Source organism: Neomonachus schauinslandi, chromosome 10 (assembly GCF_002201575.2).
Source record: "Neomonachus schauinslandi chromosome 10, ASM220157v2, whole genome shotgun sequence".
In the NCBI taxonomy this organism is placed as follows: domain Eukaryota; kingdom Metazoa; phylum Chordata; class Mammalia; order Carnivora; family Phocidae; genus Neomonachus; species Neomonachus schauinslandi.
Window position 1 is genome coordinate 121,141,974 of NC_058412.1, and position 27,612 is coordinate 121,169,585.

The window sequence follows — 27,612 nt, forward strand, 5'->3', positions numbered from 1 at the left end:
AATGGACATGTAAGACTTCCTGTTTTAACAATTCATAATCACAAACAACAGATGTTGGCAGGGATGTGGAGAAAGGGGAACCCTCCTACACTGTTGGTGGGAATGAAAGCTGGTGCAGCCACTCTGGAAAACAGTATGGAGGTTCCTCAAAAAGTTGAAAATAGAGCTACCATATGATCCAGCAATTGCACTACTGGGTATTTACCCCAAAGATACAAAAGTAGGGATCCAAAGGGGTACGTGCACCCCCATGTTTATAGCAGCAATGTCCACAATAGCCAAACTATGGAAAGAGCCAAGATGTCTATCGACAGGTGAATGGATAAAGAAGATGTGCTATATATATACAATGGAATATTATGCAGCCATCAAAAGGAATGAGATCCTGCCATTTGCAACGATGTGGATGGAACTGGAGGGTGTTATGCTGAACGAAATAAGTCAATCAGACAAAGACATGTATCATATGACCTCACTGATTTGAGGAATTCTTAATCTCAGGAAACAAACTGAGGGTTGCTGGAGTGGTGGGGGGTGGGAGGGATGCGGAGGCTGGGTGATACACACTGGGGAGTGTATGTGCTATGGTGAGCACTGTGAATTGTGCAAGACTGTTGAATCACAGACCTGTACCCCTGAAACAAAGAATACATTATATGTTAAAAAAAAAAAAGAAGAAGAAGAAGAAGAAGAAGATAGCAGGAGGGGAAGAATGAAGGGGGAGATGAACCATGAGAGACTATGGACCCTGAGAAACAAACTGAGGGTTTTAGTGGGGGGATGGGTGAGCCCAGTGATGGGTATTAAGGAGGGCACGTTCTGGGCGCCTGGGTGGCTCAGTTGGTTAAGCGACTGCCTTCGGCTCAGGTCGTGATCCTGGAGTCCCGGGATCGAGTCCCGCATCAGCCTCCCTGCTCGGCAGGGAGTCTGCTTCTCCCTCTGACCCTCCCCCCTCTCATGCTCTATCTCATTCTCTCTCTCAAATAAATAAATAAAATCTTTAAAAAAAAAAAAAAGGAGGGCACGTTCTGCATGGAGCACTGGGTGTTATATACAATGAATCATGGAACGCTACGTCAAAAACTAATGATGTAATGTATGGTGATTAACAGAGCATAATAAAAACTAATGATGTAATGTATGGTGAGTAACATAACATAATAATAAAAAAATAAAAATAATAATAAAATAAAATAAAATCCTGTGCAATCCCAGAGGATGCAATGAGAAGGAAAAAAAATTCATAATCACAACATCCTGAACAGTAGCAGCAACCAATAATGGGTTAGCCTGGTGATGGGTATTAAAGAGGGCACGTACTGCATGGAGCACTGGGTGTTATATGCGAACAATGAATCATGAATCACTACATCAAAAACGAATGATGTAATGCATGGTGATTAACATAACATAATAAAAAAATAAATCTAATTAAAAAAATAATTTGTTTTATTACAGGCATCTGAAGAGTATTTTGAGCTTTTCAAAGCACTTTGATGTACATGATCACATATGCAGCACATGCCTGTATCTCAGGAAGGATGGCAAATGATTAAACTGAGCAAAAGAACAAAATGAACAAAATGATAAATGAAAAAAAAAAAAAACGAATGAATGGGGCATCTCCAGGGAATAGCATGACGAAAGAAAATGAGACTGCATTCACTGGTACTAAGAAGTCCCTTCGATTCTACAATGCAGGTTCCATCAGGTGGTTCTCAGGGAAGATGAAGAGGTAGCCCGCTGGTCTCTCCTAGGCTCTATGTTTCCAATGCCATCACTTGCTGGGCATTTTTACCCCAAAAATAACATCTTCAAACCTGAACACACTCCCTTGCCCCGAACCCAGCTATTGTTTTCCATCCCAGAAAGCAGTTCCACCACTCATCTCTCAGCCATCCAAACCAAAAGCCTAGGAGTATCGTCTTTGGCCCTCTTCTCTCACCCCCACATGCCCTATCTGATAGTCTGTCCAAGTTCTGGCTTAACTGGCTAAAAGTCTCGTTCTGAACTCCACAGACTATTGGGCTAGGATGCTGCTGTGTCGACAAACTCTTGACCATCTCCACTCTTAAAGGTGAAACCCCACTCCTGATGCACCAAGGACATACCTAGCCAGTGGCCTGTCGGACCTAGAAGAACCAGAATACATCCCCATCTGCCCTTGCTGAACTGGCCCCCTGGTATCTTCCTGAGCTATACCTGGGCACTTGTAGCCTGAGCTCCTGCTTTAAGCCTCTGCCACCAGAGCCCCGCACAGAGTCTGGCCCAGGGAAGGGGCTCCAGAGATGTTTGACGGGAAGGCCTATGGCTGCAGTGGACTAGACCATGAGGCTGGTCTCCATAATTGCCAGGCTCCCTACTACCCAAGCCCATGCTCCAGAGGACGCATGGAGAGTAGACTCCATCAAACCATGTGATGGGGAGCTCCCTGGGCCAAGAGACTTAGTGCTAAACACTGAATTGATCTGTGACCTTGGTCTGATGATTCTGAGCCTTAGTCTTCCTCCCGTCTACCTCTTGGAGCTGCCTTAAGGATCAACATAATGGGCACCCCCCCAGAGTGGCATGCTGGTGTGGCACGGTATACCAGTGGTTCTTCAATGTGGGTGTGCCTCAGCATCACTCAGAGGGCTCCTTCAAGGACAGATTTCTGGGCTCCACCCCCAGAATTTCTGAATCATTCGGTCAGGGCATGGGGCCTAAGAATTTGCATTTCTAATGCATCCCCCAGTGATGCTGATGCTGCTGGTCCAGGGACTACGTTTTGAGAACCAGTGCTCCAGACCACTTTAAGAGCACTGCTTTTCCACAGCAACCTGCTCTTTCTCCAGGAAGCATGCTATTTCAATATTCGACTTTATGTTTATGTTTTACCCTTTTTGCTGTTTTGCTGGAATCTTAACGGAGTCTGTAAATTCCTGTGGGCAGAAATTACACCTTCCACATTCCACATTCTCTCATATTCTGTTTTGCAAAATAATGAGTACATTTCCAGTGTGATTGATAATAGAAAAAGGAATGGGGGGGTACTCAGAGAGTACCAACCCCAATAAACAGCATCCACAAATGGATACCAGCCCTGAAATCCACTTAAAAATTAATTATGAGGCAAAGAACATTCTACCATCAGTGGCAATGTGGGAGAGAAGATTATGTTCTTGATGACACATTTTGTAAAATGTGGGTTATTTAAGATTTTAGCTGTAACTTACTTAAACACCAACATTTTTTGAAATATAAAACCACAAACAGCATTTCAACTCATAATTTTTATAGTGATAGTCAGACAATTGTGCTTTCCACATGTAAAATCCATTACACAGTCGTGGCAACAGTTTGCAATAGATTGTAAATTTTTATTGAGATGATCATCTTGCGATTGAATTTCAAAAATGTATTATATGATCATCAACAAATAAGTCCATGGGGGCTGCTAAAGTACTTTGAGTATCATTTATAAAGATCAGAAACCCTGGAAACTCTTAGATTTACCCCGTGGAAAGAGAAAAGTCTCATCGGCAGGATCAAATCAATTACTTTTATGGATGAATATTGAATTGCAAAGCTGAGATAAGGTATTACCTTGTTTAATAACATAATCTTATGTCCTAAAATAGGTTTCATAATCGGGTTTCAATAAGGAATTTTACAAAAGGTCCGCTTTTGAAAATAATCAAGAAAATGGCATTTCCATTTATCACAGTGGTTTGATGACGTTCAAAAGAATATTCCCAAGCAATGGACATCCTCACTAACCTTGGGTTCCATACTGTCAAGATGCACTACTGAGGTACTTAAGAATGATTACCGTCAATTCTGCTATAGCTCTTGTTTTGACAACACGAATGTTGTTCCAACGTGATTGACATATTAGGGGACAATTTGAGCATAACACGAATGTCACACTTGCTATGTGTGATTCTGTGTGGAAAACACTACTGAAGCAGAAAACTCCACCCAGCTCAACGGAGCCACACAGGAATACACAGAACGTACCCACCTCAAACATCCACTTGCTACGCCCATTGGCTGGACGTGCTAAGAGCCACATCCATCCACAGCGGATGGCACGACTTTCCACCATGTTCAGAAAGCACTCTTCACCACCACTGTTGCCCACAGGTTGCAACCTTTCTGACACACACTTCCAAAGCAAACTTCGGGTCCCTTCAAGGAAACACCTCATATACACTGCAGTATATATGCATATCCTACACCATTAACATGCGGGACACTGTGCCATCACTTTTACTGACTTCCCTCTCTTTTTAAATGTGTCACTGATGAAGTAGTACTTCAGTACTTTTTCCCGTTACTCTGATGGTTTTTACTGTATAACTTTCCATATTGCAGTGATTTTTAGGGACACATAGGTCACATTATAGTAGAGCTAACTGTATTTTGCTGTGCTTTCTTGTTCTATGAGGTCACTGTGCTGATGGGTCCTTTTCTCCCCACCCAGAAGCCATCAGTGACTCTTTTCCCAGTGGAAGCCAATGGCCCATGCTGCCACATCCCTTGCCCACCAGTGGAAGCTCTGTATTCCATGCTGATGGCGCACACCCCTCTGTTTGCACTGTGGTGTGACCGATCATCAATGGCATTAGGGTCAGAAAAACCTGAATGCAAATTCTGACTGTGCCAGTGGTCAATTCTACCCCTTTGTACAAAAAGTCTTAAAATATTGGGTCTCTATTTCTTCATGTATATATGAGATAAAAGTACTTACATCAAATGGTTAGAGGAGAAAAATGAGAAAATACAAATAATGGGATATAAAGGAAAACAAAACAAGACAAAGCAAAACACTAAGTTCTTTTAACTTCTTGAGTTCCATTCAGAGCTGGAACATATCAGGGATACAGTCAGAGATACAATCCTAGCCAATGCTCCTCCAGAAGCCTGGAGTCCCCAGAAATATTTATGCAGTTGGATCAAAAGAATCTTCTTAGACACAGTCCCAGACACCAAACTCTTAAGCGGCATCCAAAAACCTCAGAGAAAGTGCTGGAGTCACTAGCCCCCAGAGTGCACTGAGCCAGGAGCTTGCAGAGATACAGAATCCAGACAACCCCTGGAGGGAGTCCTAGTCCAGACTCTCAGGTTGGAACTAGGAGGCTCCGAGGGATACAGAGCCAGAAAGTTCTTAGAGATTAAAGCAGTTCCAGAATCCACTGAAAGACACTTTCAGAGCCAGGAGGTACTCAAGATATGGTTGGCACCAGGAACCCTTCAGAGACAGAAGGAGGAACCCTCAGGGAAACTATGAAAACCAAGGGCTCATTAGGGTCATAGGCCCAGCCATGGATCCTCACAGACAAAGTTAAAATCACAAACACCTTAGATATATAACAAGAATCAGAAGGACTCAGGGATATAGTTCAAACAAGGCCTTTAACAAGGCACACAGGGCCAGGAGCCCTCAGGGACCTAAGACCAAGAACCCTCAGGGACACTTTTAGTACTAGGAAGCCTCAGACATACGGAGACACCAGAAGTCCTTGCAGAGACAGAACCAATGTCCCACTGGAAACACTGTCAGGACCAGGAATGTCTCCCTGACATAGCTGGAGTCAGGTGGCTTTACGAACCACAGTCAAAGCTAGGCCATCTCCAGAGTTACTGCCAGACCCTGAAAGTCCTCTAAGGCAAGACCAAAACCCTGGCTATTGCTCCCTACAACAGGATGCACACTCCCATCAGAGAAGTTTCGGGATGATTGTCACTGATGCCAGGAGGAGGATCAACTGCCCAACCTCTCAAAATGGAGCTATAAACGAAGTTCTTACCTGCACATTTGGTTCTGGTGGTGAGGGGAGGCCCTGGTGGCCCCGTGCCTCCCTCCCCTGGTCGTGTGAGCAGCACCCGGATCTCATACTCCACGTCAGGGTCCAGATGCCACAGCTTATAGTTGGGAGAGTCAACTATGTGGGTCTCGGCCCAAGTGCCCGTGGTGGTGCGATATTCCACCTCCTTCAGGATGATGGGGCCATCACCGATGATAGAATTGGCATTTGGCTTGATCCACAGGTATGTGGCCCCTACGGCCAGCAGCTCTGGGGGGGCGATGGGTGTGGGAGGCTCTGGAAGACAAGGAATCAGCAAAGGATGTCAGACCCAAGCGGTTTAGGGAGAAGAATCGAAGCATGTAAGGACGAGGACAGAATTCCAGAGAGAGCTATATACAGTCGCTCAGATCCCTTTCTTAACTCCATTCACATCCTACTCAAATTGCCATGATTTTGTATGTGAATACCTGAGTTAGTATTCCTTCTCCCACACTACCATATCTCCTTCATTTAAAGGAAATGAACAATGGATCGTGGACCACCACACCAAAAACCAATGATGTATTGTATGGTGACTAACATAACACAGTAAAATTTAAAAAAATAAATAAAGGAAATGAAGAAAGAAGGCAACAGTGGGTAAATGGATTTTCTAGAACACAGCAAAGATGCCTAGATTAATATTCTGTTTTCTATCCTCAAATGAGAACATGCTTTACTAAAGTGGAGTTTGGTTCAAAGCCCAGGGGGGTCTGAGATTTACAAACATTTCTTTCATAGCAACACAGAGGTTGTCAGTGGAAGTTCTCCCCAAATAGTGCTAGGAGCCTAAGAAGCAAAAGGATGATGGCACGGCAAAAATTCAGCTTCCTCCTCAACTCCAGTGGGTTCCCTCCATCAGGGCGAGTGTCACTGGCACAGTGGCCCCTGTGGGAATCAAGGGTCAAGGGAAAAGTCATGCAGAGTTATCCTGCATCCGCTATGAGTTGCCCCTCTCCCATTAAGTTCTACTTCTTCAGCTAAATAAATGAGAATTTCAACAGGCCCTCACAGTGGGTCTTACTGGCAATTCTTAGCCCTCTGGCAAAGCTGCAGAAATTAACATTAACTTTGTATTCCTTATTTACCAAGAAATCTCATATGCATTACTTTGTGTAAATCTTCCACCTCCATTTTGATGGATAAAAACAAAGAACCCAAGCAACGGGGTCACCTAACGGAGATCATGAAGCTTACAGGTAAGGTAGGATGGAACCCACATCTCTATGCCTTCCCTTACCAGCTATTCCCTTGGAAAGCTGTTTGCCTCTAGATGTCCATTTTCTAAAAATCAAAGTGTATGTATTTGCTATTTTTGTCTGTAGCAGAAAATAGCAGTGGAACAATAAAGAAAATAAGAACAAAAAGAAAATAAGTGCCCTTCCCTATGACCCAATATAATAGCCATTTTTATTTCTCCATGTTCCAATTTGTATTCATATATTTAAGCCTTTTTCATACAGCTACAGCAACACATAGACCCAATGTTTTTCTTCCCTCACTTACTACATTCTAAAGACTGTTCACAACATGGATTTTGTCGTCACTGTCTTAGATAGCTACAGAACCATCTATCAGGTAACCCCACTAACTAATCTCAAATGGCTGGGCACATGAGTTCCAAGTTTTGCTATGGTAAATAATGCTGCAGTGAACAGCTCTGTGCCAGTGACTCCAGTTTTCCTTGTCTTATGTTTTTTTTTTGGAACCAACTGCCAGAAATGGGATCTGTCAATGGATATGAACAAGTTAGTGACTCTTGGGGTAGAATTAGGAAGTGGAGGGTGAGAGGAGGCATCTGGGGGTGAAGTACAACATAGATATGTTCGAGAACTTTTGGAGGGCCTCTGGGCTATTCAGGTGGGTGAGGCAGGTACAGGTTTCAGTCTGAAACTCAGGTGAGAGCTTCAGGATAGATTAGACTCCTTCCGTGTTTGCTCTTTAACTAATTACCTAGCCACAAAGATTCTCCAGAGACAGAATAATTGCTATGAAACAGAGGTGGACAATATTTTCTCAGTGTGACTTGAAGCAAATCTTAAGGGACAACTTCAGATTGCCTCTATTATAGCCTGCCATTTGGTCAGAGAAGGAAATTAAACAGATTAGTCAGGCTAGATGCTTTTCTTTACAAAGCCATGAAGGTTATTACTCAAGGCCTTGTTATCTCAAAAGTGTTTGCAAATTGATTTTTGGATAATTTGTTCCAGGTAGAGAAGTTAAGTTGGCAGGCAGATAATTTCTGGGCTCATCCTTTGTACATTTTATTTTTATTTTTAATTTTTTTTTAAAGATTTTATTTATTTATTTGAGACAGAGAGAATGAGAGAAAGAGAGAGCACATGAGAGGGGGGAGGGTCAGAGGGAGAAGCAGGTTCCCTGCCGAGCAGGGAGCCCGATGCGGGACTCGATCCCGGGACTCCAGGATCATGACCTGAGCCGAAGACAGTCACTTAACCAACTGAGCCACCCAGGCGCCCCCCTTTGTGCATTTTATTTTATTTTATTTTTTTTTTAAAGATTTTATTTATTTATTTGACAGAGAGAGACACAGCGAGAGAGGGAACACAAGCAGGGGGAGTGGGAGAGGGAGAAGCAGGCTCCCTGCAGAGCAGGGAGCCCGATGCGGGACTCGATCCCAGGACCCTGGGATCATGACCTGAGCTGAAGGCAGTCGCTTAACCAACTGAGCCACCCAGGCGCCCCCCTTTGTGCATTTTAAATATACAGACCCTCGTATCACCATTGTCAACTCTCCAGAGTTCCTGTCAGTTTCCAGGGAGGCCCCCAGGGTGGTATATGGTAGCTCTGTGATGACTCTGCCCAACTCCTTAATGTAATTATTCACAGGCTGGCCCTGGACAGAATTAAGTGCAGCAGACTTCAATACTTTGGGGCTTGAGCAAGTGGCCACATTAAGCTCTCTCCCATCGACTTTACACCACGATTTTTGCTCTATTTCAGGCATTAGCAGTAAATTGCTGACCACCAGAAAGAAAATAAAGTATCACTCTTTCCAAATGTTCGGTCTCCTTTCACGAATTTCCGATGGTAGGTACAATATAGTAACAAACGTTCCCTCGAGTAAATAAATGTCTCCATCTCAAATGACTTAGTAGTTCACATGTCCCTGTGCAGACTAGCCAATGAGGTTCTCTCTCCCTCTGTCCCCTCAAGAATATATCATGAAGTACATCAAAGCGCTTCAGCTACTTGGTTCTAAGCAGCCATCAGATTATTGTTTTGTTTTCTCTTTGTTAGTAACCACTGATTTATAATTGGTATTCTTTTAGAAGTCACACGTCCGAGTGATTCAAAGAGAGAAAAGTAGGGATGAGACACATTATTATATTATATTTATATATTTATACTATTATATATATTTATTATATATAATGTTTATATATTATTATATTTATATATTATATATATATATATTTTTTTGGTAAGCACCTCCCTTTTTTAAGTGAAAAGAAAGACCATGTTTGTCAGTTCTCCTCTTTGACATGAACTGTTCAACCAGACAGTGCAAGAAATCGAGGAGGCCATCTAATCCAACAGCCAGAGTCTTCAGGAAGGAAACCAAGGCTGGGGAGGGCTCATGGCCTGTTAAGTAGAAGAAGGTGGGGGTGGGGCATCAGAACTCAGGGCCCAAGCAGCATTCTTGCTCCTTCCTTCTTCTTCTTGTACATCAGATGTTTAAGTAATTAGCCAGAAAGGTCACCAAGGGGTGTCTTTCCTAGTAGTTTTTAACTTTTGAGGATGCATAGGCCCTTGCAAAGATCTGATGAGAAATCCCAGCCTCTCTTCCCAGGAAAATGCACATAAGTCTATTACTGAGAGTTACGCCCACCATTTCAGGCATTCACGAACCCTTCTGAAGCCTATGCATGAACCCCTGAAGAGACTATGTTGAGAATAAAGGAAAAACACAGAGATCCTGCTGACAGACCACATGCCCATAATAGTCTACAATTCTTTGGGACCCCAAAACCATCCTTTGTTGCAGTCCATGGCAGGGGCTAGAAGTTGGGAGTACAATCATGTAAGGAAATGGAACTTGATGTTAGGTTCACAGATCTAGTGCTTGCAGGCTCCCAGGGTCCCAAATATCTGGGTGAAAATAAACATGCAAAGATTTCCATAGGACAATGCAAAGTAAATGTGTAGGTCCTCATGGCCATAACCCACCCAACACATTCATAAATTTCACATTTGGGCTAAAATATGTAATGGTTAAACATATGACCCTACTGGCAAAAATGAACTATTGGGACTTCATCAAGATAAAAAGCTTTTGCACAGCAAAAGAAACAGTCAACAAAACCAAAAGACAACCAACAGAATGGGAGAAGATATTTGCAAATGACATATCACATAAAGGGCTAGTATCCAAAATCCATAAAGAACTTTTTAAACTCAACACCCAAAGAACAAAGAATCCAATCAAGAAATGGGCAGAAGACATGAACATTTTTCCAAAGAAGACATCCAAATGGCCAACAGACACATGAAAAAGTGCTCAACATCGCTCATCCAAATCAAAACCTCAATGAGATACCACCTCACACCAGTCAGAATGGCTAAAATTAACAAGTCAGGAAATGACAGATGTTGGCAGGGATGCGGAGAAAGGGGAACCCTCCTACAGTGTTGGTGGGAATGCAAGCTGGTGCAGCCACTCTGGAAAACAGTATAGAGGTTCCTCAGAAAGTTAAAAATAGAGCTACCCTACGACCTAGCAATTGCACTACTGGGTATTTACCCCAAACATACAAATGTAGGGATCTGAAGGGGTATGTGCACCCCGACGTTTATAGCAGCAATGTCCACAATAGCCAAACTGTGGAAAGAGCCAAGATGTCCATCGACAGATGAATGGATAAAGAAGATGTGGTATATATATACAATGGAATATTATGCAGCCATCAAAAGGAATGAGATCTTGCCATTTGCAATGACATAGATAAAACTGGAGGGTATTATGCTGAGCAAAATCAGTCAATTAAAGAAAGACATGTATCATATGACCTCACTGATATGAGGAATTCTTAATCTCAGGAAATAAACTGAGGGTTGCTGGAGTGGTGGGGGGTGGGAAGGATGGGGTGGCTGGGTGATAGATATTGGGGAGAGTATGTGCTGTGGTGAGCGCTGTGAATTGTGTAAGACTGTTGAATCACAGATCTGTACCTCTGAAACAAATAATACACTATATGTTTAAAAAAAAAGAAGAAGAAGAAGAAGAAGAAGAAAGCAGGAAGGGAAGAATGAAGGGTGGGAAATCGAAGGGGGAGACAAACCATGAGAGACTATGGACTCTGAGAAACAAACTGAGGGTTCTAGAGGGGAGGGGCGTGGGGGGATGGGTTAGCCTGGTGATGGGTATTAAGGAGGGCACGTACTGCATGGAGCACTGGGTGTGATATGCAAACAATGAATCATGGAACACTACATCAGAAACTAATGATGTAATGTATGGTGATTAACATAATATAATAAAAAAATAAAGTGATTTTGATTAAAAAAAAAAGATATGACCCTACCCATGAAATGCTATATCCTAAGTAGAAATCTTCTACAAAGTCTATCTTCGTAGTTTGGGTGGCTATAACAAAATACTACAGACTGGGGGGCTTAAACAACAGACATTTATTTCTTACAGTTTTGGAGGCTAAGAAGTCCAAGATCAAGGTGCCAGCCTATTCAGTTCTTGGTGAGAACCCTCTTCTTGCTTTGCAAGAATCCTTCTTATTATGTGCTCCCATGATAGAGAAAGGAAGATCTCTGCTCTCATCCTCCTCTTATAAGGGCACTAAACCCATAATGGGAGCTCCACTTACATGACCTCATCTAAACCTAATCATCTCCCAAAGGCCACTCCTAATACCATCACATGCAGGGTTAGGACTTCAACATATGAATTTGGAAAGGGAGGGGCACACAATCATTCAGTTCATAGCAGAGGCTATGTTTTCAAATCCATCCTTCTCGTCACGAGGGGCTTTGTCTGTCACGATCTTGAGATGAATAACCTGATAGAACTCCCTGTGAAAAGAAACCCCAACTAGTACATACTCTGTTTCTCACGTGCCAGGCAGAATGCTGAGCACGTGGACTTTAGTGGCCGAGAAACACAGACTCTCTGGACGCAGGGAATGAGAGTGTAAGGCAGTCAATTAAAGCAGCAGTGACAATGAAGTGGAATGAAAGTCATGATGGGAGTGGCAGAGGCAGTTAGGAGGCCCATGAGGGGACCTAATCTGGTTTAGAGGTCAGGGAAGCTCTTGCAGAGAGAGCTTGTGACCCGTGGGCCTGCGATTCATGTTAAGTTTATGAACAAAGACAGAATGCCTTTGGGGTTCCTGTAGTTCTGAAATGCCGCGGAAGGTACTACACAGGGCCAGACTGGTAAACAATTAAAACTAGGTGCTCAGAACATTCATTAGTTCACTCATTCTGCAAACACTGAGCACCTGCTATCTGTCACACGCTGTTCTGAGCACTGAGGATTCAGCAGTAAACAAAACAGACACAATCCTCTGCCAGCAGCTTACATTTAGCTTTCACTCAAGCACAGAGAGAAAAAGGAGTAAGAATAAAAGAAGGTAATTCAGAAGCTGATGAGAAGGAGGAAACTGGAGGATGAGCCAGGCCCAGGTGTATGTTTATGGATAGACCAAATGACGTGCATCCATACAACAGAATACCGTACAGCAAGGAAAAAGGAACAAACAATTGACACACACAACATGAGTGAGTCCCAAAATTATGTTACGCAAAAGAAGAAGAGAAAAATGCATGATGATTCCATTTATATGAAAAGTTCAAGAAGAAGCAAAATTGACCTATGGAAAGTCAAAATTACAGTTACCTACGGGGAGCATATACTTAATGGGATAAGGCATGAAAGAACTTTCTGGAGTGTTGAAATGTACTACATACTGATCTGGGTGATTAAATAATAAAAAGCAGAACAGTGTTACCTCTGGTGGGGTGACTGCCTGGAAGGGGACTTGAAAACATTTTCTGGGATCATAAAAATTTTCTGTATCTTGACTAGGGTTATGTAAGACTCATGAAGCTGTATGCTTCAAAGAAAGGTATTTTGCTATACGTAAATGCTATGTTTAAGGACAATTAAGAAACAAAAAATATATAGCTTATCTGTGACCCAGCAGGTGGGAAGAATGCCAATAATTTTACCTGGAGCTGAACCCCAGACAAATGGAGGGAATGAGCCATTAATCCCATATGATTTATCTCCAAATAATTATATCAGCATCACCAGACGCTTGAATCCCTATGATTTTTCCTAAGAAGAGGTTGTTCCTCCACACAGCAGGACTCATCCATGAGCCTTTCCACATATGAAACCACCACCCCCGTCCTTCTACTTGACCCTGCACCATAACTGTGCAAAGCCAGGATTAAGTGTCTCACTTTTGATGGCACTCTCCGCCGACAAAGTCTGGAACCAAATCCAGAGGGAGAAAGTCTGGCCTTCAGAGAGCTGAGCTGAGAGATGGCACTGGCCCCTCTCAACTGGGCATCAAAGCACTTCAAGGAGAAGCCTCTGTGAGCCTTCCACATACGAGTCCTAGGTGGCAGCTGCCCTGGACCTGCCTAGGCACTCCTTCAACATGTAGGTGGTGAAGTGACCCCTTAATATAATTCCGCCTCATCCTCAGGCAGCAATCTCCAGACCAATTCTGTCTTTCTTTTTCCTGCTGTGAGCACTTGTAACAGTTTGACTCCCCAGAAATTCCGACAGAGAGCAAAAGTGCTTCAAATAGCTAGAGAGCAAGCTTTGTGCGTATGTATTGTCTGCTCTAGACAGAAATCAAACCTTTTGAGAAAAACTAAATGTTGCCAAGACATGAAGTGAGCCTCGACATGTTTTAGGTGGATGGAACCTAGCCTCTGACACTTTCCACCACCCTCTGCCCCCTATCTGATCACCTTTCTAATTGCATCACTATTTACTGACCCATGAGAGTCTGCGGGAAGCCCCCCCCGCCACCCTACCCACCAACAGACACACAGACCCTCATGCTATTTAGTCATTCCTACTGCCATAGGTTAGCACATGCCATTTTTCTCAGTTAGAACATCTTTCCTTTTACTTTTAACCAAACCAGGCCCATTTTTCCTTTCAGTTCTGCATCATGGCTACTCAGCTGCATGACCATAGGGCCAGGCACACAGTGGATGCTCAAAGCATCGTACTCGTTAGATATTCCACTGACTGGCATGCAAGACTGTTCCATAAAATAATGACTTAAGGATCAAAAAGGAAAAGGGAAAACTAGCTTGGACTCAGGGTCCAAATCTCTCTCTGCCCCACCTTTACCACTAACCAGCTCTGTGACCCTGGACAAACCACTCAACCTCCGAGGCTCACTACTTTTTCATCTTCAGAATGAAAGATTGTTTTACAATTCTAATTAGAAAAGTATCTAAAGTCTCTACCAAGGACTATAGGGATGCTATGTGCATATGTTCACGGACTCTACCTTGACTGTGCATTGTCAACAGGAGACCCCACCTTCTCCCTCCCTGGCGTGGACCCATGAGGTCCTTGAGCAGAAGATCCAAGTAGACACAGCATTATTCTACCAGTACAGGCCTGCCAGAGTTAGTCTTTGTGCCCCAGCCTAATGTAGAGTCAATGTTCAATAAACATTGGATGTCTTATTCAAAAGAAAATTTTGGGTACGTTTTCCCAAAATAAGAGGTTGGGGCTGCAACGAAGAGATGAAAGAGAGCAAGAAGGAGAACGTTAGAGAGCAGGGAGTGGATATTCATGCTAAGAGCTGCAAGTGCTTGGGGAGAAGACATCAAATACGTGGAACAGAACAATAATGAAAGACCTAGCCGAAGAAAATTTCTTTGAAATAAATGAAGATCTGAGTTTGCAAAGGATGAAGAACATGGTGGGCTTCAGGCAAAATTATTGATGAGACTCAAAATTAAGCATGAACTGGTAATATTTTGAAATACAAGACAAGGAAAGTTCCCACAAGCATCTAGAGTTTTAAAAACAGATCTCCGTCAAAACAAAAAAGACTAAGCAATCAGTTCTCAGACTTCAGCATTTCAATTTGAAATACGGTGGTGTAATGGGGAAGTTGATGAAAATAGTAATAATAATCCCAAATGACGGCAGCGGCAGCTAATATGTACTGCAAAATTGTATGCACCTGTCACTGTTCTTAGTGACTTAGAATATTAACTTGTATAATCATCACAGCAACACCAGGGGTAGATACTATTATGATTCACGTTTTTCTTAAAAGAAGAAAGAGGGGCATCTGGGTGGCTCAGTCAGTTAAGTGTCTGCCTTCAGATCAGCTCATGGTCTTCAGGGTCCTGGAATCGAGCCCCACATCAGGTTCCCTGCCTAGAGGGGAGTCTGCTTCTCCCTCTGTCCCCACCCCCCGCTTGTGTGCATGCACTCTCTGTCTCTCTCTCTAATAAATAAAATCTTTAAAAAGAAGAAGAAGAAGAAAGAGATGCAGATCAAGTAAGTTGCCCAATGTTGAACAATTAGTAATTCAAGAAACCAGGATTGGGGTCCCAGGCAGCCTTCTGGTGGGTGGGGCCTCCCAACCCTAGTAATTTAACACACACACAAAGTTTTAAGAGGATGTTTCGTGGCCCAAGAATTTTACAGCCAGCTAAGTTGTGGTACCTTTGCACAGCCAACAGAAAGACACTCTCAGACTCTGAAAAATGCAGGAAATATAATGTCTACTTGCCCTTCCTTAGAGAAAAAATTACTTGAAGACAGACCCCCATCCACCTTGGAATGAATCAAAATTATGACTCTAGGATGGGAGGGAGTTGAGATACTAAAAATATTGGTCTTATGGACACACAAAATTTCTCTGGAATAGTCTCCACTCTTCCCCTTCTCCAGGTGCCTCACTTTTTCTTGTCCTTCAAGAGTCCGTTCTCCTCTGGGACGCCCTTCTGGATCTCACCTCAAGGCTGTGTTCTCTGTGCTCTGTGGGTGTCTTAGCCCAGAGTCCCGACAAACAAAGCTTGAGACAAGCATTCTGTGCACGTGACTTGACTGGAGGAGTTTTGAGAAGGGGAAATAGTAGGGGAAAGGTCAGGAAGCCAAGCATGGATGTGGTTTGGGCTGCAGACTCAATCAGCCTGATCCCAAGGGAGCTCTGGAACACAAACTACACCACCTCCTGTCCCCCACTGAGGCAAGGGCCTCAGCCACTTGTATCCCTGTGTAATTAACTGGCTACAGGCTGCTCTAGGGGTACAGGCATTGCCCCTCAGCCAAGCAGTATGCATGTGGTTGAGGACAGGTACCCCAGGAAGAGGGTACTAGTTTCCTAAGACTTCTACAAGTAGCGTACTACAAACCGGGTGGCTTAAAGCAACAGAACTCTATTGTCTCACAATTCTAGAAGTGAGAAGCCTGAGATCGAGGTGCCAACAGGGACATGCTTCGTCCAAAGCTTCTTCTAGCTTCTGGTGCTTGCCAGTGGTCGTTCATATTCTCTGGATTATAGACGCATCACTCCGATTTCTGCCTCTGTCTTCACGTGGCTTCTCCCCTGTGTGTCTGCGTCTCTATGTCCAAATTTCCCTCTTCTGAGAAGGACTTCAATCACAGTGGATAAGCACCCACCCTTCTCCAGGATGACCTCACTTTAACTGAATAAATTACATCTGCAAAGACCCTCCTTCTTTCCAAACATGGTCATGTTCTGAGGCTCTAGGAAGAACCGGAATTTGCAGGGGAACAATCAGTATTCAATCAGTACAGGGGGAAACCAGGAACTTTTAGCAGCCACACTCCTGGCAACTACGGGATGCGCACACTAGCCAGGGGAAGGAGATGTGGATTGCTCATGCCAACAGCATCCTCTGGAGTGGAAAGGCACCTCAGTGCTCCCTGGGTGCAAATTCATCACAGAACTTGTACATGGAGACGACTTGCTGGTGGATCTTTCTCAAGAGCAAACACCAAGCCATTTCTGCCTGGGTCCCCAGACCCCAATCACAGGGCCTGCTCTATGGTGGGCTTGATCCTGGACTCAAAGCACCCCAGCAGTTTTTCCCTCCCCAGGGTGGTATTTGAGGACATGGACCATCCATGTGCATTTGCTCTTTCCTTTTCTGGCATAAGCATTTCTAGTTCTTAGGATTCTAAGCAATTTCTCCCTACTGCTGAACTACCTTTTGGCCATCTGCAGCAGATTCTGGTGGCACCTAGGCCAAGTTCTTTCTCTTGACTCACCTCAAGGTCACATAGTTTCAGTGGATAATACTGCCATGCCCTGATGACTTCCTACCTCTAGCACCTACACGTCCCTGCCCAGAAGCTTTCTACAGCTGCCAGAGTTTGATGGCCCCACTGCAGGGCAGACTGGGCATGCCAGGGTACTACCACTCCCAGCAACAACTCTTTCTCAATGAGGAACAGGAGCTGGTGGATAAATACCCCAGTTTCCTTGACCCTTGGTGGGACAATGGGCCTGTTTAATCTTTTAAAGGATCTCTAGTGGAACTGAATATCAGATGCCCCCCAGAACTACCAGCTCATTCATGCACCCTTTAGTAGAAGCCTACCTTCCTTTCCTGCCTCACTTCCCCTCCCCTTTACCAGTGTTCTCTTCAATTTCCAAATAAACTACTTGCAAACCATTGTCTCAGGGCCTGTTTTTAGAGAAATCCAAAGTAAGAGATTAGGAAAACCAGAGCAAGTTATTTAACTTCTCTGTGACTCAGTTTCCTCATCTGTAAAATGGGGATGATAACAACACCTCCCTCATGCCATGAGGATCCCATGAGGTAGTAGAGTCAACAGTCTCAGAACAGTCCCAGCATATCGCAAGTGCACTGTGTAAACTATTGTCTCCATCCTCCCAACCAGCAGTTGGTGGGAAACCTAGCTGGTGCCCTCATTTTGTTCCCCCCCCCATAGAGAGACACAAAGATTCTATTAAATGCACTCCCTTTCCTGTGTCAGGATAAAGAGGGGCCACAGTAAAGTATACTCCTGCCAACATTTCCACAAGCAAATACATTTAAGAGCTCAGCCTCGGTCTACTTAACACAGTCATGTTGCAACCAATGAAGTCATTTAAAAAAATGCATAATTCAGTAACGACTCAGCACCAGGCGAGATTTCATGATCTGTAACACTCTGTCTGCTCCTGGCTCCTCTTTGTCCCCCAGCGCCTCGATATTTTTGATACTACTCTTTGCTGGGCCACTTCCCAAAATTAAGAACAGAGTAATCATTCTAGAAGAGCCTTTCTTTCCTTGCCTAATCAAGAGTCCTAAGAAAGTATGAATCAGGAGTCTATCTCCCCCAGGGAGGGGGCCTCGGAGAGCCAGGATTCCAAGCCTTCGGAATCAGAAGCCATGCTGCAGAAGCATCTTGTTCTGGAACAGCACAGGTCCATGAACAGGCACCGTCTGCCTCCCCTGCCCCACCCCTGCCCAGCAGGCTGGCTCTGGAGAATTGGGTGGAAGGAACTCAGGCCTTAGCCAGTTTGAATCTCTGAGTTCCAGAGATGCCCCGTCTGTCACACCTGCAGGATGTAGCAAGGGGCAAGGGACAAGGGCAAATACTCTCTCGGCACGACGTGCCGGCTCTACTCCAGGATTTACACATGTGGACTCATTTATTCATCCTAGCACACCTAAGCACTATTGTAGTATCCATTTTACAGATGAGGGATAACACATACCAAAGGGATGTGCTAGTTATTTACCTCCGGTCCTTTGGCTCCAAGCCCACCCTGTTAGAATTCGCTCTGTGATTCTGGGGCAGGAATTCCACAAACTGCGCTTGGGATTCCCTTACCAGCCTTGGCTCAGTCCTCCCTGTGGAGGTTCTCTGTGGAGACCAGAAAGGTGGAAGAGGGCAGAAGATGCTCTGGAATCTCCCATCTGCCCCTGCTGCCTCCCTCTTCAGAGGGCCCTGCATCACCCAGCAGGGTGCCTCCTCCACACGCCCATCCCCTCGTGTGACCACAGCCCCGGGTGTGATCGATGCTTCCTGCAATTCCTGGCTACTTCAGTGTCCCACGTTTGCTTTAGTGACCTCCCAACACTTGCATAACCCCCTTCAAGAAAACTCTCTGTCTCGGCGCCTGGGTGGCTCAGTCGGTTAAGTGTCTGCCTTCGGCTCAGGTCATGATCCCAGGGTTCTGGGATCGAGTCCCGCATCGGGATCCCTGCTCAGCGGGAAGCCTGCTTCTCCCTCTGCCTGCCACTCCCCCTGCTTGTGCTCTTGCTCTCTCTCTCTCTCTGACAAATAAATACATAAAGTCTTTAAAAAAAAAAATAAAACACCTCTCTGTCTGAAGTACCTATTACGGTTTGGGGTTTCCTTCCTGGATCCTGACTGACAGAAGATCTTATAATTATCTTCACTTTGCATGTGAGGAAACGAAGGCACAGAGGCTGAGAATCCTGTGCAAGGCCATGCAGCTCAGGCCTGGCGGCACTGGGATATCTGGGATGGCTTGCTCTGGTCTGCGGGTCTAACCGATGCACGGAACTGCCCCCGATGTTCTCAACACCGGGGGCAACCGGAGAGTGAGACAGGCAGACGAGAGCCAGGGAGAGAGGTTTTTTGTTCAATGAACCAGTACGAGGGCTGGTTCTGTGTTCCGAAGACAGGGAGTCAAAGCAAATCTGTCTCTACCCCGGAGGAACCTAAGAGGTTAGGGAGTGAAACAGAGGCAGGAATCCATAAGCTGCAAAATACCATGAGAAAGGCCAAGCAGTGGCAGGCCAGGGTCTGGGGGACACACAGAGGAGCGTGGTACACACAACAGTGGCCCTTGAGAGATGTCCACGCCCTCATTCCCAAACATGACTCTGAAGATGTGATGAAGTCGTGAGTGGGGAGAGTATCCTGGGCTGTTGCGGTGGACCCCATGTAATCAGAAGGATCCGTCTAAGTGGATGAGGGAAGCAGAAGAATCAGAGACAGAGAGGGGCTGGAAGACGCTGTGCAGCTAGTTTTGAACACGGAGGAAGGAGCCACTAGCAAGGACTGTAAGGACTACTCTACAAACTGCAGGAGGCAAGGGAACAGACTCTCCCCTGGAGCCCGAAGACACGCAGGCCCGCTGCCCCACGGTAGACTTCGGACCTCCATGTTTGTAAGATAATGAATTTTTACGTTTTAAGCCACCGAGTCTGTGGTAATTAGTTAGAGCAGCCCTAGGGAAGTACTTGGAGGAGGCAATCAGATGGAGGAGAGGAGGGAAGGCGTCATGGAGAAATCCAATCAAGTCATGAAAGAAGCAGCGAGTCTAACTGGCAGCCGGGTAAGAGGCACCCGCACAGAGACGAGAAGAGACTGGGTCACTCCAGAACGGCGCCGCCTGCTGCAACTTGGACGGGGGAGGAGGAAAGGGCCCAAAGGGGACTGGAGAAGTCAACGGGGACCAGAGAAGGAAGGGTCTTTCTGAGGAGCCGGGGATCCGGCCTGAGGCTTTGTAAGGAGTGGCGTGATGCAGATGCCTATTCTTTCTGGACAACCCCTGAGTGCCAGGTGAAGAACGGGTCTGAAGGAAAGACATCAGAGGCAGGGGCATCATGTCCAGCACTGAGAAGGAGATGACGGATGTCTGGACCAGGGTAATGGCCATGGGGCTGGAGAGACAGACGACTAGACACAGGTTTAGAACACTGGTCAGGGCTTGGTCTCTGATTGGATAGAAGGGGCAGCAAAGGGACCAGTACTTAGACCAGGACAAGCACAAGAGTAGGATCCCACAGGCCAGGTGAGTCCTGGGCACATGGACACCTGTGAATCACAGTCTTTCCCTGACCTCCACAATGCCTGCCTGGTCCACATACATGGTGTCTGCTTCAGGTGCCCTGCCCAGCATCCCAGGGCACTGTACTGGCTTCTGCACTCAAGGCCCAGTCCTCTGGACTCCGTCCCTTTGCATTTTCATATTCACTGTCCCTTACAATGGGCAGTCAGACAGACAATTTGGCTTATAACCTCTCTCACTTATTTTTACGACTTTGGGCAATTTAATTAATTCCCCTGAACCTCAGTTTCTTCACGTGCAAAACCAGGGTAACGGATCCTACCTCACTGGGTCCTGGTGAAGACCAAATGCAAATATCTGTAACATGATGGGCCCCAAATGAATGTGAGTTATTCCCTTCTCCAACCCCTCATGGCCTCCTGCACTTGTCCCTCTCCCCAGCCCACAGCCCTTTCCATTAAAGGTCATTCCACCATTTCTCCAGCCTCCTGCGATCTCCTCTCTGGGCATCTGGGGCTCATGTAGCACATGCGATGAAAATCAATTTCAGCTTTCTGCATGAGGGAGCCACTAATCTCCCACCGGGATGGGCAATGCACACTCAACGAGCACCAGGGGGAAAACATGGCAGCAGTCTTCACAGAACATGTCTGAGAAGAGCTGGAGGAGAGGGAAAGTGGGGTGAGGGGGGTGTTGGGGAGGGAGGGAGCAGAGGAAGAGGCAATTCAGGGCAAGCTGAGTCCAGGCAGCTCTGTCAGTTGCTATGCTACCAGCCACAGTGAGAGAGCAAAGGAAGGGGGCTGGGGCTTTAGAGATATTGTGATTTTGCACATTTCTCTCCTCAGCATATCCCCGTGTGCAGGGTGCAGGGTGGGAGCGGGGAGATGAGGGATTCGGCTCTAAGCGGCTCAAACGGCCGAAGTGACTATGAGGATCGACTGCTCTCAAGTGTCAGGAAAAGGTGTCCAGATGGATTAAGAGGCTTACCCACAACATCCTGCTCAGTTTGGGGGAGAGTTTAAGAGGCGAATGCCCCCTTTATATAAAGGATCCAAAAACGTGGCCTCTTTCAGCACCCCCACCCCTACCCCCAGCCCCACTAGGGCTGCCCCTGCATTCTGCCACATCCAGCATGATGACCAAGCTAGCATTAGCAGGCCTACATAGCAGCCCTCTGGGAAACAGACCACGGCAAGGTCTCATAGGCCATGGGCCACTGAGGCCTCATTGAGCAGAGGCCATAATTCTGACTCAAGCAAGTGGATACTGGGCTCTGAGAATAGGATGAGTGGCTTCATGCTGGCACCCACCATAGGCCACTGCACCTCGGTACTTCTGTGGCAGGGAAAGAATATGAAAGAAGAGGGCATCCCATTTCAAGCACTATTCTAGATGTTACTAACACCTTCATCATGTGCTTCTTAAGCACAGACAGGGGTTAACCCAAAGAAAATCAGAGCAACCTCTGAGGCGATCTAAAAGTGACATAGCTTTTAGACAGAACGCCTTCCTGGGACAAAATTCTAAAAGAAGCTTGAATTTTTACATGCATAAAAGATTTCAAGGGAATACCACCTTTACACAAATTCTTTCACAGAATACAGAAGAAATACTTCCAAACTCATTTGACAAGCCGAGGATAACTGTCACGCCAAGACCTTACAAGGAAATCACAAGAAAAGAAACTTCCAGGCCAATCTTTCTCATAAACAGAGATAAAAAGCCTACACATTATATTAGCAAACCAAATCCAGGGATACATAAAATGAGTAACAGATCGTGACCACACTGGGTTTATTCCAGGAATACAAGATCAGTTTAATATTAGAAAATTAATCAGTATGACTCATATTAACAGACTGAAAGATAAAAATCATGCAACAATCCCAAGAGACGCCAAGGAAGCATTTGACGGAAGTTGGTATCTATCCACATTAAAAGTTTTAACAAACTAAGAATAGAAGGGCAAGTTCTTTAATCCGATAACAAGCATCCAAAACATGGTCTCACATCACAATCAATGTTAAAATACTGAATGTTTTCCCCCTAATCTCCCCAGTTTTCCTGGATGCTCGAGCCACGGCCATGGAGCACGAAAAAGACATAAAAGACACTAGGATTGGAAAGGAAGTAATAATGCTCTTGTTATTCATAGACTAGATGGGAAAAAATCCCAAAGAATCTCAAATTATGATGAAAATCAAAAGCAAGTTTAACATACTTTCATATATTAAAGCTAACGTACTTTGCCGTGCTGATAGATTTCAATCAACAAAAAGAAAAGAGCTTTAAATCATCCATTTGCACAATATGCATAAGCCTTTCTAACTCTGCTTCTACTTCTACCCTCTTCAGATCTATTCTCCACCCTGCGGTCCTTCTTAACCTGATCTTCCTAAAGTAACAACTACATTCCATTACATGGCCTCAAACACCACGAGGGATAGGGCCCCCACCGGCCTCTTCAGCCTCATCTCCTTCCACAGGCCCTCTTGCTGAGCAGGCTCCAGACACACAGGTCTGTTTTCAAATATTCCTAATGTGCTGTGATCCTTTCTACCTCAGGGCCTTTGCCCACACTGTTTCCCCTTCTCCTTGCTCCACCTAGTTCACTCTCCACAGCTCAGCTCAAACCTTACCTCCTGACCTCCCTGAAAGCGCTCAGACATGCTTCTTCAGTTGCGTTTTGCATGACCATTCACTCTGGTCTTCTCCACTGGAATGTAAACATCACGAGGGCAGAGACCACTTCGATATTTTTCACTATCTTATTCACAGCACCTGCCTTGATCCTTGGCACACAATAAATGCCTCATAAGTATCTGTTGAATGAATGAGTCAACACGAAAGTCAGAAGAATCCTCTTGGGGCGCCTGGGTGGCTCAGTCGTTAAGCGTCTGCCTTCAGCTCAGGTCATGATCCCAGGGTCCTGGGATCGAGCCCCGCATCGGGCTCTCTGCTCGGCGGGAGGCCTGATTCTCCCTCTCCCCCTCCCTCTGCTTGTGTTCCCTCTCTCGCTGTGTTTCTCTCTGTTAAATAAATAAAATCTTTAAAAAAAAAAAAAAAGAATCCTCTTCTTTCAGGCAATCTGATTTTTTTTTTCCATTAAAGCTTGGAGGGAAGAATATTTTGAGTAGAGAGGAGTTGCAAGAATTGGTAGCCTAATATTATCAGAAAACCCAGCAGTATAAGAAGTCTTGAACAGAGCACACTAACTCAGAAGAGGGGCTGCTCATCCTTGCCCTGAAAGGCCCCACTGTTTTGAGCTGAGAACTCAGCTTGCCACTTTAAACATCAGTGTTAATTTTTATTTTTTTTTATATATTTTTTTTTAATTTTTTTTTTTTAAGATTTTATTTATTTATTTGAGAGAGAGAATGAGAGAGAGAGAGCACACGAGAGGGGGGAGGGTCAGAGGGAGAAGCCGACTCCCTGCCGAGCAGGGAGCCTGACGCGGGACTCCAGGATCATGACCTGAGCCGAAGGCAGTCGCTTAAGCATCTGACTCGATTTAGGCTCAGGTTGTGATCTCAGGGTCATGAGATCGAGTCCCAAGTCAGGCTCCACACTCAGTGCAGAGTCTGCTTAAGATTCTTTCTCCCTCCCCTTCAGCCCCTCCACATCACTCACTTGCACACTCTCTCTCTCCCCCCTCCCTAAAATAAATAAATCTTTAAAAAAAAAAAAACTATCATGCAAGGGTGAGGACCATGTTGCTTCCAAATATCCTACTCCCAGGTACACCAGGGGTTGGAAAAACCATGCTAGGCAAAGAACTTGCATCAAGATCAGGACTGAAATACATTAATGTGGGTGATTTAGCTTGAGAAGTCTGACCATGGAGTCCAGCAAGATGGCTTCTCCCAAGAGCATGCCAAAAGATGCACAGATGATAGTACAAATCCTGAAAGACAGGAGGATTACAGAGTATGAGTCAAGAGTTATAAATCAGATGTCGTCATTTGCCTTCTGATATGTGACCACAAGTCTAGATGATGCAAAAATTTATTCAAGTCATGCTAAGAAAGTTGATGCAGATGATATGTGATTGGCAATCCAGTGTCGTGCTCATCAGTCTTTTACCTCTCCTCCCCCGAGATTTTTTATTAGATATTGCAAGGCAAAGAGATCAAACTCCTTTGCCATTAACTGAACCATATTCAGGCCCTAGGTTAACACCTGATATATATTGCTTGACTGCTCCAAATCTGTACAAAAAACGGCATCTACTTCTGTGGGGAGAATAACAGCTCTGTGGTTAAGTGTTGGCTCAGTTACTAACAGACCAAGAACTCCCACACTTGGCACACCAACCCCACAAACCTTATCTGTGTCAACTGAAGTAGACTCCAATGTCCCTCACAGGGCAAAGGTTTATAGTACGGATGCCCATGTCCCCAGTCCCCAATCATAAAAGCATCAATTCCTGCAAGATCGCAGTTCAGAATGTTTTGATTAATCCATCATTAATTGGGGCCAAAAACATGCTTATTACCACTAACACGGTGGTCATCATCAAATACTGCCCATGAATCATGAAATGCAATGAGAAGAAGAAAGGAAGAAGAAAAAGATGATGACAATTTGTAATCTAGCCCAGATGCTTGTAATATGTACACTTGGTCTTGAATCCACTGTACTGAAATTACATATGCATGCTGGATGCTTCCAAGCTGTGCTGTAGAAAACTTAAATGATATTTAATGAGTAAATATAGTTATCCTTTCCAATTGAGATGTTGGATTTTAATAGGATTAGCAACAGTTTTTCATCAGCCTTTAAGTATAAAAAATAAAGTTGTCATTCATCCAAAAAAAAAAAATCTATCACGCAATATCACAACCAGAATGTTGACACTGATAAAGTCAAGATATGGCACGTTTCCACCATCAAAGAGAGCCCTCATGGTGCTCTTTTATAACTGTACTCACCTCCATCCTCGCTCCCCCCCCCACCCTATTCTCAACCCCTGGGAACCACGAAGCCATTCTCCATTTCTAAAATTCGGACATTTAAAAAATGACAATGATCTGTGGGGAATGGCTTCTTTCACTCAGCATAATTCCCTGAAGTTAACCAGGTTGCTGCACATAGCCACAATTCATTCTTTTTTTTTTTTTGCTGAGTAGGATTCCATGGTACAACATACCACAATTTAACCATTCACCTGGTAAAAAATATCTGGGCTGTTTCAATTTTTAGCTACTACAAAATAAAGCTTCTATGAACAATCATGATTATACAGATTTTGTGTGCCTGTAAGTTTTCCTTCCTCTGAATAAATGGCCAGGAGTGTAACTGCTATGTCCTGTGGAATCTGGAGCTGCCAAACTGCTTTCCAGAGGGCTATACTATCTTATACTCCCACTGTCAATGACCGAGTGATCCGAGTTCCCTACATCCTCACTAAGAATTGGTGCTACCATTTTGTTTTACCCATTCTGGTATGTAGTGATACATCATTGTGGTTTTAAATCTGCACTTCCCTAATGACTACTGATATTAAACATCTTTTCTTGTGTTTATCTGCCATCTGTATATCCTCTTCAGTGAAATGTCTGCTCAGAAGTTTTACCTGTTTTCTAATTGAATTGTTGGTTTTTGTTCAGTTGGTTGGCTTTGTTGTTGTTGTTCTGCTGTTGAGTGTTGAGTTTTAAGAACTCTTTATATAGTCTACATACTAGTCCTTTGTCACATATGTGCTTTGCGAATATTTGCTCCCACTCTGTAGCCTGTCTTTTCATTCTCTTCATAAGAGCTTTCACAGGGCAAAAGTTTTAATTTTGACAAGGTTCAATTTATCCATTTTCCCAGTTATAAGTCATGCCTTCAGTGTCAAGCCTGTGTGCATTTTTTACTTTTTACTATACTCAAATTCATCAGTACTCACAAATCAGTTCAGGTTCCTTACAAAATTGTGTTCAATCATTCAGTTGGCAAACATATAACAATATTTGGTTCTATTTCCTGCCATAGAGCATTTTTCAGTAACACAGAAATGCTGAAAAAATATATCTGTTTTGTTTTGCAAGTTTTAGTGGCACTCCATTTATTTTTCAGAGGCATAATACTTTTAAAATTATGTTCTTCAATCAGGATGATGGATAGTTGCTTAAAAATGGGAAATAGGAAGCATATGCTCAAAACCATTAAAAGGATGTAAGACAGTAAAATGCAGAACCTATAACCTGAGAGGCATGTCTCCAACACGGCACTGTCCTTCAGAATCCCTTCATTGGACTTGACAGGGAAGAAGATGGCAGTGTTACCCCAAATTCAATCAGTGCTTCATTATTAAGCAGCTGTCAATCTGGGAAGTGTAAGATATACCTAGATACTTAATATGCAACTTTGGTTATTGTAGAGCTGTAAAGAGCTAAAACTGAGTATCTCTTGTGCCAGAAAATCCTGAACCATATCTGCAAATGACCATCACCTTCTGGTGATGCTTAAAGACCCCAACTGTGGCAGGCAGTCTCTAAAATGGCCCCCAATGCTTCACTCTTCTGGTATCTATGTTCCTGTGTAACCCTAACCCCTTAAAAGTGGGCTAGAACTCCACTTCTAACAAAAGGAAGATAGCAAAAGTAACATGATGTTGTTACTTCTGAGACAGGTTACAAAGACTACCACCTTCCTTGCCCTGTCCCTCTCTCTCCCTAACTCCCCCTCCCTCTCTCTCCTTCCCTTCCCCCCTCCCCTCCTTCCTCCACACTCCCTCCTTCCCCTCTCCCTCCCGCTCCCTCCTGCCTCTTCTCTCTTCCTTTCTTCCTCCCTCCCCCTCCTCTGTTTACCCTGTTGTTAGTTGTCTTAGGAGAGCCACACATTCCCAAAGAAATGATATCTTCAGCCAATAGCTAATGAGGCTCGGAGGCCAACAGCCATGGGAGTCCTCTTTTAAGAGGATCTTCTGAAGGCTGCAACAGCCATGTGAGTGTGTGAACTTGGGAGCAGATCTTCCCGCGGACTAGACTCTAGATGACTGCAGGTTGTGAAAGCGCCCAAGC

The 27,612-nt window shown here is 44.6% G+C and overlaps 1 protein-coding gene and 1 pseudogene across 1 annotated transcript in view; one reads left to right on the forward strand and one right to left on the reverse strand.

Moving 5' to 3' along the window:
• The window catches only part of PTPRT (protein tyrosine phosphatase receptor type T), an 831,114-nt gene that overhangs the window by 623,512 nt on the left and 179,990 nt on the right, over nucleotides 1-27,612 (reverse strand). The window contains exon 7 of the mRNA XM_044919044.1: nucleotides 5,793-6,086. Coding sequence (XP_044774979.1) covers nucleotides 5,793-6,086 — 294 coding nt within the window. The remainder of the gene's footprint in view (nucleotides 1-5,792; nucleotides 6,087-27,612) is intronic.
• LOC110579606 lies at nucleotides 24,444-25,195 on the forward strand (annotated as a pseudogene).